This window comes from Pinus tabuliformis, chromosome J (genome assembly GCF_031772625.1).
Source record: "Pinus tabuliformis cultivar Carrire ecotype Pingquan chromosome J, CPIR1, whole genome shotgun sequence".
NCBI classification, from domain to species: Eukaryota; Viridiplantae; Streptophyta; class Pinopsida; order Pinales; family Pinaceae; genus Pinus; species Pinus tabuliformis.
The window spans coordinates 625,744,006-625,756,559 of NC_142295.1; the positions used below are offsets into that span (position 1 = coordinate 625,744,006).

At 38.2% G+C, this 12,554-nt stretch overlaps 2 protein-coding genes across 2 annotated transcripts in view; both read right to left on the minus strand.

Moving 5' to 3' along the window:
• LOC149228500 (uncharacterized) overlaps window positions 1–12,554 on the minus strand; it is a 323,052-nt gene that overhangs the window by 98,273 nt on the left and 212,225 nt on the right. The gene's annotated exons all lie outside the window — the stretch shown is intronic.
• LOC149228501 (uncharacterized) lies at window positions 10,626–11,536 on the minus strand. Its single transcript, XM_089375693.1, has 2 exons — window positions 11,366–11,536; window positions 10,626–11,242 (listed from the first exon to the last, which is right to left on the minus strand). Exons 1-2 carry the CDS (start codon window positions 11,491–11,493, stop codon window positions 10,759–10,761), a joined length of 612 nt encoding a protein of 203 aa, XP_089231819.1. The 5' UTR covers window positions 11,494–11,536; the 3' UTR covers window positions 10,626–10,758.

Below are 12,554 nucleotides of genomic sequence, written 5' to 3' on the forward strand. Positions count from 1 at the left end.
GCTGAGTTGGGCCAAGAGATCATCCGGGGAGTTAGGCATTGGATAGCACGGGTGAACCCAACATTTTGGAGTTTTCAGGTGGATTTGCAGGCAGTTTCCAGCAAGTCGAAATTGGCAACAAGAGCTGAGGTAAGGCTCCAAGGGGATCGAAAATCAGAAGTCCAAACCAGCAAAAATCCTTCTGGGTTTTTTTGTGTTTTGGCCAAGGAGTCCGAGGTTAAAAGCATATAAATGTCTGGGCAGTTTTTGTGTACCTTCTGTTGTAGCACAAGTTGACACGACAACGCTCAGACCAGGGGCTGTCATTCAAATCTATGTATCCAAATAAAATCAACAAAATCAAATGAGACACTATCTAGTAGGGCAAAGCTTTATGCTTAAAAGCGACCATCAAAGTCTACAGTATTTGTTCACCCAAAGAGACTTGAATGCTAGACAAAGATGATGGAGTGAATTCCTAAGTGAATATGACTTTAGAATATCATACATTAAAGGAAAAGGGAACGTACTGGCAGATGCTTTAAGTAGAAGACGTCGAATATTTTCCCTTATACCTATCAAAGTAGACTTAAGGTAACGAGTAGTAGAACATCTCATAAGAGATAGCTGGTATTTAAAGGTAAGATCTAGTCTTGATAGTGAAAAGCCAAAACAACCTAAGTTTGAGGGATATGAACTAGAAGATGATGGAATCTTACGATTTCATGGAAGGATGTATATTGCTGATAATGGGGTTCTCCGAGGCACCATCCTTAAGAAAGCCCATAGAGCAGTATATTGTGCACATCCCGGAGTTAAGAAAATGTATACTAATACCAAGAAACTCTTCTTCTGACCAAGCATGAAACGCGATATTCTTCAATTCGTTGCAAAATGTCTTGAATGTCAGCAAGTGAAAGTTGATCATTGTCACCCAGAGGGTCTCTTGCAACCTCATGACATTCCTATGACTAAATGGGAGATAAATTCCATGGATTTTATTGTCGGATTACTTCACTCCACAAAGGCACAATGCCATTCTGGTGGTAGTGGATAAATTAACAAAAAGCGCCCATTTCATTCCCGTAAGAGATACTTACGAAGTTGCTGACATAGCTCGAGTATTCCTAAATGAAATTATCAGATTTCATGGAGTACCTAAGAAGATCGTATCAGATAGAGACTCACGATTCATTTCAAGATTCTGGACTTGCATGCAGTCAACCTTAGGAACTCAACTAAATTTGAGTACTGCTTATCATCCTAAGACTGATGGGCAAACATAAAGGGTAAATCAAGTACAAGAAGGTATGTTGAGGATGTACGTTATGGATCAGCGATCACACTGGGAAAAATATATATCCTTAGTCGAATTTGCATACAATAATAGTTACCATAGTTCAATCGGAATGCCTCCTTTTGAAGCATTATATGGCAGACCTTGCAGAACACCATTAAGTTGGGACAGGTTTGAAAATCGGGTGATAATAGGGCCAAAATTAATCCAAAAGATGGAGGAACACGTAAACAAATTAGACAACAGTTAAAAGAAGCACAGGATAGACAAAAGAGTTATGCTCAATGTTGCATTAATCGTTATCGGGATAATATCGGCACGAGGAAAAAATCGGAAAAAATCGTAGTTATTGGGAAAAAATCGTTTGGTACAAAAGTATTCATTTTTTTTCAATTTTTTTAATATCTAAACCATCTACAACATAAAATAAATACATTGATACATAAATATGATAAAAAACTAATATATAAGATGTTTAATATCATTTCTAGTGCTAAAATCACACATAACATTGAATCATGTCCTAAATAGTAAGTCCTGATTCCTAAGTCCCAACTCAGCCTCAAAATATCAACATAAAATATAATAATGTATCTCATCATGTCATAATGTCATATACAATAAAATAAAGAAAATAACTAAAGTCTAATCCTATTGATTTCCTCTGCCCCTCTTGCAGAAAATGCCACAGCTTTCCCTTTCCCTCTAAATGTAGATGTTGGTGCTGGTGGAGTTGGAAGTGGAGTCTGCTATGCTCTAGAAGCTGAAGAACTAGAAGTAGGAGCTATAGGAGATAGACCACGTCCTCTACTGGTGGCAGGGGTAGCCCGGGCAGGTGGTGTCACCTGGAAACATTAGAATCTCCCAATCCTGAAATACTGAAAAACTGATAAGTCTGCTGGATTTTGAATGAAATCTAAAATTCTACTTCCTCCATATGAGATCCAATGAGGCCGGAACCACTCTCAAACATCCTGAGTCATTTCATGGTAATGTTAAAAATTTAAGTAAAAGGATGAAAATGAAGACTAAGGAGAATGTCACTTTTACTCTAAGAATTTAACATTACCATGAATAGCATATCAATACTAGGGTCCACCCAAAAATTATTTGTTTCTTTCAAAAGAAATTGCATTTTGAACATTTAGCATCCCTTATAAAACCTCGCTACCCCGATTGCCCGCAATAAAAACAGAAAAAAACGGGTATAAAAAAAACTAGCAATACTTTCGGATATTACTCGCGATAATATCGGCAACGGGAAATTATCACGATAAAATGATAATATCGCGATATTATCGCGATTTTAACAACACTTATGCTGATGCTCACAGAACTAATAAGAAATATGACGTAGGGGATCAGGTTTTCATCTGCATCAAACCAAATAAAAGCACTATCCAATTCGGAAAATGAACAAAGTTGTCACCCCGATTTTTGGACCATGTAAAGTCATGGAAAAATTTGGACCTATCACCTATCATATTGCACTGCCACCTTACCTGCATAAAGTTCATAATGTATTTCATGTATCCGTATTAAGGCATTAGATAGCTGACAAATCTCATAACCTTCAATGGAAGGAACTGCAGGTATCAAACGAGGGAATCGTTTTGGTCGAACCATTACGTATACTAGAATGTAGGGTTCGACAACTCAGGAATCGTCTAGTAAACCAAATTAAGGTCCAGTGGGACAAGTATAGCCCTGGATCGGCTACTTGGGAAGATACAGAAATCAGATGTCAAAAATGCTCCAACTTGTGTCAATTTTGAAAAACACTAAGCCATATTTTCTATATATTTATTTTACTTTAAATCAAATACTCAAAACCATTTTTGGAAGGATCACATATAGATGTGAATTTTTATGTTACTGAAATATGATATATGTTATCTGCTTAATTCCACTGGTACGTGGATACCAAGATGAAATATGTTATTTAAATTAACCTTACTGAGTTATGAATACCAAGATAAAGTTCAATATTTGATGAACCTTGTTATATAATCTAAATCCTGAATTATGACATGAATTAAGATATTATAAATTTTGCTTCATTTATGCATATCGATATGATTAATGAGATAGAAGTAAAAGAATGATTACAATTTCAATATGAAAGCCAATAACATGAGCAGGACATGACCAAATATGTTATACTGTAGATAACATGTATGAGCTATACAGAAACTGTTTATTTTATAAATATTGATGCATATGTTATAATATATGGACAAGTGTTTACATTGCAGGATATCAAAATGGCCACGTGATAACAAAAACTTCAGTACAATTAAGGCTCAATGAAGTTCCATGAGAGATCATTGACTCAGGTCCCACTAGGAGGGGTGGAGGTATTGCCCACCATTTATCCTCTAAAACCTGGAGTCATGGGAGGACTGTGCGAATCACGCTCTCGTAGACGTGTAATGATGACTGTCATATGCTTACTGGGCAATCAGGTTGGTATAATCGATGCTGATATCCTTGAGAGCCTATGAATGATTAGTCAGTATAGCTGACGCCATGGCACACTCTAGTAGAGGACGGATAGCATGGAAGCGGAAGAGATTAGGAAGGATAGGATGATTCTAGAGTAGCTAGGGGAACCAACAGGGGCAGAACATGAATATTTTAGTTGTAAAATCTTAAAATATTTAAGAAAACAAATTTTAAATACCCATATAAAACGAATTCAATCTTGAAATATAAAGACTTATATATTCACATTAATCACAAATATATTTTAAAAACCCTAAGTTCGGGATGAAGTTTTTTGGAAGGAGAGATGTATGTAATGATCCACCTATAAATAAAATACGAGTATTAGCATACATACGAGACCTCCATAGATAGCTACGTATGCATGGACCCGCATGTATCGCACTATATATATAAGCTAGTTACTACAAGAGGAGATATAATTTAAGGTAATGAATTAATACCTCACCAGAATATCATATATATGATAAATCCTTAAAATCAACAGAAAATGTTAATTTTAATTTACAAATTAAAATTTAAAATTTAAAATTAATAAAATAATAATATAAATTAATTAAAATTATAAATTAAATAAATCAAATTAATTCATTAAAATAATAAATAAATTCTATTAAATCAAATCTATGTATCCAAATAAAATCAACGAAATCAAATGAGATTTGATTTCATAAAGTTACACGTAACAAAATATATTGACACAGAGATGGGAGGAAGGCGGTGGACGGGGAATTAAAAGGAGGAAGGAAATCTTGAGAAGGGAGAGGAGGAAAAACAGAGAACAATTTTAACACAGAGATACAGACACTCTTGAGTCTTGATTGTACTGGAGTTTTTGGGCACGGGGGATCAGGGTGCTTCGATTGGAAAGAATTTTGAGACTGTGTACCCAGGTTGTACCCAATTCGACAGGGTGGTTTTGGCCGTTTTGGTAACGTAGCCGAGACAAGAACTGCAGCCAGGACAAAATTATAGCAGAACAATTGCAGTAGAGCTTCGCAACAGAGCAAACAAGTTGGTATTCATTAGTTAAATTATTTAAATTTTGTGTTAAATTACATATTTTGATATTTGAATTTAAGGTCCTTACATTGTCTTTTGCTGATATTGTTTTTGGAGACAGCTGGGCCCCAAAGGCTAAAGACTGAGTCTAAGAGAGATAAAATATCCTCAAGGCTCTCAAGGATAAATTGGTGACAGCCCAAAATCAGCAAAAATGTTATGCAGACTAGCACAGGACAGAGACACTTTGAGGAGGGGGACTTGGTATACCTCCAGCTGTAACCTTACAAGCAGTCAACGCTGAAACAGAAGGGGGCCGAGAATTTACAACCATGCTTCTATGGGCCCTATCGGGGTGATTAGACGAGTTGGAGTTGCCTCAGGGGAGTAGGATCCACAATGTTTTTCATGTCTCATGCCTTAAGAGGGTGTTGGGACAACAAGTGATAGCCGCAGTTGATCTACCCCCACTAGATGATGTGCGCCACTTGGTGTTGGAACTAGAGGCCATTTTGGAGAGCAGGGAGAGGAGACTGAGGAGCATAACCATCAGGGAGTTCTTGGTGCGCTGGAAGAACTTGCTAGATGAGGATGCCACCTGAGAGGGTGAGCATATATTGGAGCGCCCAGCTTTGAGGTTGCTTGAAGGCAAGCAACATTTGGGAGGGAAGGACTGTCATGTCCCTTCTCAAGAACATTAGTAACAGGGCATTGCTGCACAATTTTGTACATTTTTTACTAAAGAAGAGGACCCCACACTTTCGACTTAGGGAATTGGGGGCCAAATCGACTTTATTTAGCAGCTAGTGGAATGTGAGGACCACCCACATGAGGAATTCGAACTAGCCATTTGATATGCTTGGAGGGAAGTCAAATGGGTGGATGGAGGGGCCCACATGAGGCCTAGAAGGCCTAAGGAACTATAAGGAGAGATCAACTCTCATTTTGGGATCATCTTTGACATTTGCAAACAAACACATATCTATTCACTCTGTTGTTTAGCGAGTCCACTAGTTGTTTAGCCACGAGTCTCTGACGCAAGAGATTCAGCCTCTACTTTAGGGGACCATTCGTGCCCGCCTTAGGGAGGCTTTTCCATAGGAGTTTTTAGGAGTTCCGGAGCAATGACACACACCAACAACCAGCGCAGAGTAGGGAGTGCATATTTCTGGGCAGCCAGGAATCACGCAAAGGGAGTTTGAGACCAGCAGGGATCACATCGCTTGTCGGGAGATCAAGGAGCTAAGGTAGCAGCATTAGACCAGTGTTCTTGCTGGGTTTTACAGCCAGCTGACCCAGCATTCCAGCAATTCGAACTGCTGGGCTGAGGGACAATGCAGAGGCCACACAGAAGATTTTTGTGGTACTTGGGAGTCGCTGAGTTGGGCCAAGAGATCATCCGGGGAGTTAGGCATTGGATAGCACAGGTGAACCCAACATTTTGGAGTTTTCAGGTGGATTTGCAGGCAGTTTCCAGCAAGTCGAAATTGGCAACAAGAGCTGAGGTGAGGCTCCAAGGGGATCGAAAATCAGAAGTCCAAACCAGCAAAAATCCTTCTGGGTTTTTTTGTGTTTTGGCCAAGGAGTCCGAGGTTAAAAGCATATAAATGTCTGGGCAGTTTTGGTGTACCTTCTGTTGTAGCACAAGTTGACACGACAACGCTCAGACCAGGGGCTGTCATTCTGATCCCCGATCTCTCCGTTTAAGCCTGTCTCCCGCGGCTAAGGAGGGTAGACCCTATGAGGTGATGAAGACCAGCTGTCGACCAGTTGGGCTGGGAGACACGAAGCACTAAAAAGATTTTATTAATTTTAGCGGACCAGTGCCTTATGGGTTTGATTTTTTAAACAATCACTTAGTAAATATTTCAGAAATGTAAACCATGTGTAGCAATCATTTATCATCAAATAACTAGAACAGTGCAAGATATCTGTTAAAACCACAAAGTTTTTATAATGATTAAAGCTCAATAACGATATCCAACAATTAAAAATTTCGAAAAGATCAATGCTTTAAACAACCACGCAATTATGAATCATTAACCCGATATCATATTCATGCAACTAATCTTTAAGATGATCATTCATGTGCAGGCTTGTCTAAAATGATAAACATTCATTCCACATCAAAAAATTTGAATCTCAGCAGGAAAAGTAAAACGCGATGAGCCAAGACTAAACCTGGCAAAAATTTCCCACAATATTTTTTATGCTTTTCAAATACGGAAAAAATTTAAAGCTAAGAAATAAAACTAAATAAAAAAACTAAGTCTACACTTCAGAAGAAAAGAATTTTTTTTTTTTTTTTTTTTATGATTTAAAAGAAATTTAAACTACCTAAATTAAATTATAAATATTAAACTAAAATTTGAACAAAACCTAAATCTAAAATTTAATAAACAAACCTAAAATAAAATCTAATATAACCTAGTCTAAAGAAAATAATAAAAAAATGAAAATCTAATACAAATCAAAAAATACAACGATATCGAATTTCTCTTTTTTTTTTTCCTTTTTTTATTTTTATTTTTATAAAGGAGAACAAATCATAGAAAGGACTTACGCTATTCAAATAAAAGAATGAATTAAAAACTGAAACCACGTTAAAAATTACTGCTCACGTTGAAAATCAAAACGATGCTGCAACATGAAGAAAAAAAATACGCCTTTCATACAAATCAGATTTTACCTGGCATTTGAACGATTTATGTTTTGGGGATATTACCTGGCGTTTGATGGAGAGAAATAGTTCACGTGAAAGGTTCTCAACCTATGCTTCTCTTACCTGTTGATCACACGTAGTCATGCCCACGCACATATCAGAAAAATGAAAATCGATACTTGAGATCATCGCACGTCAATTGCGTGAAGAAAACGTCTGCGTGATGGGATGAGCTCGACGGTGAACTAAGAAAAACCCTGAACGTTTGTAGGTCTACGCAAGTTTTCTCAGTGGCAGCCACACGCAAATTTTTACAGGTGAGGAGGGCAAGACGTGGCTGCTGTCTAGAGGTGCGATGAGAGCAAACAGGTGTACGTTGAGGACTATATGCCAGAACGCACCCACGAAAACGGCCAGCACAAGTGCGCAGGTTTTGCAGTGCGTGGGTAAGGCAAGGAATGGTAACAATGTCTGCTGGGTAGGAGAAAAGGCTGCGTGGAGCTGCTGTCGAGAATGGGAAAGCGGACGGCGGCTCAAGGATTGATGTTGAGGATGGGTAGCAATTGACAATATTGCAGAAATTAGCTATCCCAGTAGCAGTGGATGCATAGGGGGTCAAAGCAGCTAAGGAAGATGGCAGCAGAAGAGGGCAATAGTATTTGAAATCCAGTAACTTGATCACAAAATTTTCAATCTTTCCCGCTCCAGAAACCCTGTACCTGCAATTAAAAGAAAATAAAACCCTAATGAAATCTGTGTATAAAGCAAAATTTGAAACCCCAGATCAGCTGAGTAATTTACAGATTTCGACCCTTTAACAGCCAGATTTAGCAATAACAGCAGTAATATTTTCAAAATATTAGATTTATTATGAAAAAAACTTCAGAAAATCTCTCATGCAAACTTAGAAAAGAAACTAAATGATCAACCCAGGGTAAAAAACTAGCTAGGCTCTGCAAGGAAAAGCTTGTGGGAGTTGGCTGGTTCAGCCTAGAACTTCCCCAAACGCCCACTGGTTTTCTTCAATAATGGTTCCCTGCACAACTCACTTCAACCATTAGTAAAGAGAGAGAAAATAATACTAGTTTTCAGAAAGTAATGGAGGTACCTGCCATTACTCCAGAAACCCTAATATCATTCAAACCCTAGCAAGTGAACAAGATACCTTTCCTCACAATACTCTATAATAAGCTGTTATTAATGGCTGAAAAAAAAAATATGCAGAAAATAGAATAGCTCACAGCACTTCCAGAGAGTAACACCAGCAAGATTTGAACCCCAAAGTCTTCTTTTATTAACCAGAAACAGATTACAAGAGAGCTTCTTCAGCACAAGACTCACAGATCGAATGATCTCAAATGACCCTTAGCACCCTATTTAAAGGAAAAGATCCCAACAGCTAGTTCAAGTGATCAATGTCAAGATGATCTCGACCGTCGATGAGGATCAAGATATCTCTTAATCTCATCCGTCGAATTTTTAATGCATTAAAAATTGAAATTCTGCATTTATTTACTCAAAATATTATTATTTTATTATTTTTTAGTTTTCACTTTATTTTATTATTTATTTTTTAAAATGGATCCTTGAACTTAGCTTTTGGGAAAATTTACCTAGGACCTAGGACTTAGGACTTATGAGGGGATTAAAACATTTCTCATCCCTCAAGACACTTTACATCATGACTTTTACAACTTTACATCCCAAGGGGGGAAAACCCTTTTGACATAGACCCTCATAAACCACCCAGTTCTGCGACACAACTATAATCTAGCAGATTAACACACTAGGATTCTCCTAAGATTCTAGTGACAAAATCCATCCCGGCTTTGGGGTTAGGCTGAAGGAAAACTCTGCCGATCATGGATCGGTGAGACGAAAAACCTTCCGGGACGTAGATTATCACTTAGAAAATTAGGTCCACCTAGGCAATTGACAGACATGACTCATATCTGCTAAGATTATTTACAATTTATACATGCAGACTGGGTTTACAACATAAATTGATGAAGCTGCCGATGACTGTAGAATGGCATGGATATGTCGATCAAGCGCTACCCTTTTTGCAGAGAAAAAGGGGGTGTACTGCTGTGGGAAGTTGACCGATAGTGGTCAACACCTTCAAGGCATTCGAACTTCAGCAGAGCAACAATTTTCTAGGGAGTGCAATGTAGATTGGTGCAGCAGTTGAGCAGCCTTCAGCTCAACCAGTTTCCTACGTGGGTTTGGTCCTACTTGTCCTTTGAGACAAGCCTAGGTGCACCATTCCATCATCTATTGTATTTGACTTGCAAAAATATAATAAAATGGCTCAAAAGTTCTCCATTTGCACTTTTTATATGGGTATTTGTTGAATATTTCGTTTTTGTAATTTGCAGCATTTATTATTTGCTTGTTATCACTTGTATTCCTATTTAGGATCATTACATTCTTCGTACTTCTTCACCGAATCCTTGTCGAGTTTCTTGCTTCTAATTGAGGCCAAGTGTGGCTACTTATACACCTCACCTCATGTCCCTTAGGCCGACATGATCTCAAGTAGGTAGGCCGACTTCTTCTAGCAAGTTCTTCCATTGTTGTAGGCTGACTTGAAGAGGATAAGTGACAAGGTTTTGGAGGATACTTTACATAGACAATTTTGACCTTTTACAAAGTGTAACATGACTTCATTACATGACAATGACTCTATCATTTACATGACAATGACTCTATCATTTTATGTCTAGATGACAAATAATTCCTAAAGACTCTCAATGGGAGTCTTGACTCAAAGACAAAATCTCTTGCTCATGAAACTCATGAAACAAGTCAATACAATAATTTTATTTTTCTTCTTTACATCTCATTACATAAAATCATAATTACATGTTATCATGAAGACCGAACCTAGTTACACTTTTCAACAATTCGTTATAAACCCTCAAAATACTTACCCAATTCCAATGTTGTTAAAAGCGCGAGCGGGATTTAATCGGCGCCGGGAAAAAAGCGGAAAAAATCGACAAAAGCAGGAAAAAAGCGGGAAAAAAAGCGAATGGCACAAAAATATTCATTTTTTTTCATTTTTTTTCAATTTTTTTAATATCTAAACCATCTACAACATAAAATAAATACATTGACACATAAATATGATAAAAAAACTAATATATAAGATGTTTAATATCATTTCTAGTGCTAAAATCACACATAACATTGAATCATGTCCTGAATAGTAAGTCCTGAGTCCCAACTCAGCCTCAAAATATCAACAAAAAATATGATAATGTATCTCATCATGTCATAATGTCATATACAATAAAATGAAAGTCTAATCCTATTGATTTCCTCTGCCCCTCTTGCGAGAAAATGGCACAACTTTCTCTTTCCCTCTAGATGTAGAAGCTGGTGCCTGTGCTGGTGGAAATGGCAGTGGAGTCTGACGTGCTCTAGAAGCTGAAGAACTAGTAGTAGCAGCTACAGGAGGCTGAGGTAGACGGAGACCACGTCCTCTACTGGTGGTAGTGGTAGCCCGGGTAGGCGGTGTCACCTCCTCCTCCTGCTCCTCCTCCTCCACCTGCTCCTCCTCCTGCTCCTGCTCCTGCTCCTCCTCCTCCCCCTCCTCCTCCCCCTCATCCTGCACTAACCAATCATCAGTGGGATCCATGAGAGGCCTCTCGGTCTCAACCCTCCATTCAGCAGTGGTGTCAATCCCATCCAATGAGATGGCTTCCGTATCAGGTGTCTTCTCTAGTTGTCTCACCCACAATCGAAGATTGTAGTAGACATAGACCATGTCATTAAGTCTATGGGACTCCAACCTGTACAAAGTTCATGAAATAATAATTAATAATTAATATTATAAAAAAAATATTGTTTAAAACTTTAATGAATTCAAAAATTTATTTGGAAATTTGCAATATTTTAAATGTTTAAGTGTTAACCTATTGCGCTTCTTGTTGTGTATTTTTTCAAATACACTCCAATTGCGCTCACATCCCGAGGAGCTGCATGTTTGGCTGAGGATGCGTACGGCAAGCTTTTGCAAAAGGGGTACTCTGCCACCATACATCTTCCACCATGCGTCTACAACAAAATTACAAATAAAATTTTAAATAAACATAAGAAAAAAATGGAATTTGAAGAGACAATGAAATTTGAAACAAAGTTACAAAGTAAAACTAAAAAATACCTGGCATTTTAATCGTCCTATCAGTGACAGCCATCTCAAAGCCAAATGTGCCACCTGACATCTTATATGTCTCAATTTGTCTAGAGATCTCTATACGTTCTTCTGGAGATCTCACCATCTTCTGGACACGGGTTAATAATCCTTCCATGACCTCAACATCAAAATCAAACCCACATGCATAAGAAAATGCAGGGTTCAGGAAAAGCCCAGCAGCATGAATGGGACGATGGAGTGTGTTGTTTCATCGCTCATCAATGACTTCCCATAGAAGGAGTTGTCTCTGAAACCCATCATCTCCCTTATCATCATAGTAGGACCGAATGGCTTCTTTGGCCCTGTCCATGGCTTCATACAAATAGCCCATTGCGGGCTTCTCACCATCAACCAACCGAAGAACCTTTACCAAAGGTTCAGTAACAGCGCACACTTCCTGCACTCCCGCCCAGAAGTCTTCCTGGTATGAAACTAGTCTGCACACGGCCTCTCCTTCTGGTTTGCGGCTCATTGACGAAGCACGCCACTCCTCTGAAAGAAACATTCTCTTCAAATCCCACATAGAATTCAAGAGGGATTGAAGAGATATGAAACTCGTCGCAAACCGTGTAATGGCGGGGCGCACCAACTCTTTGTTGTTGGTGCATTTTCTCATCAAGCTAAGCACAAATGTGTGATTGTAAATAAATTTTGTGATGCTTTTTGATGAGTCAACAATCTCTTTGACAAAGGGAATTTTCCCTATGTCCTCTAACATCAAATCAATACAATGGGCAGCACAAGGTGTCCAAAATAAAGTAGAATGCCTGTCCATAAGCATTCTACCAGCAACAACATAATTTGCAGCATTGTCCGTTATGACTTGGACAACATTTTCTGCACCCACCTCCAAAATAAACACATCCAACAAATCACATAAAGTTCTTGCATCTTTGATTTGATGAGTT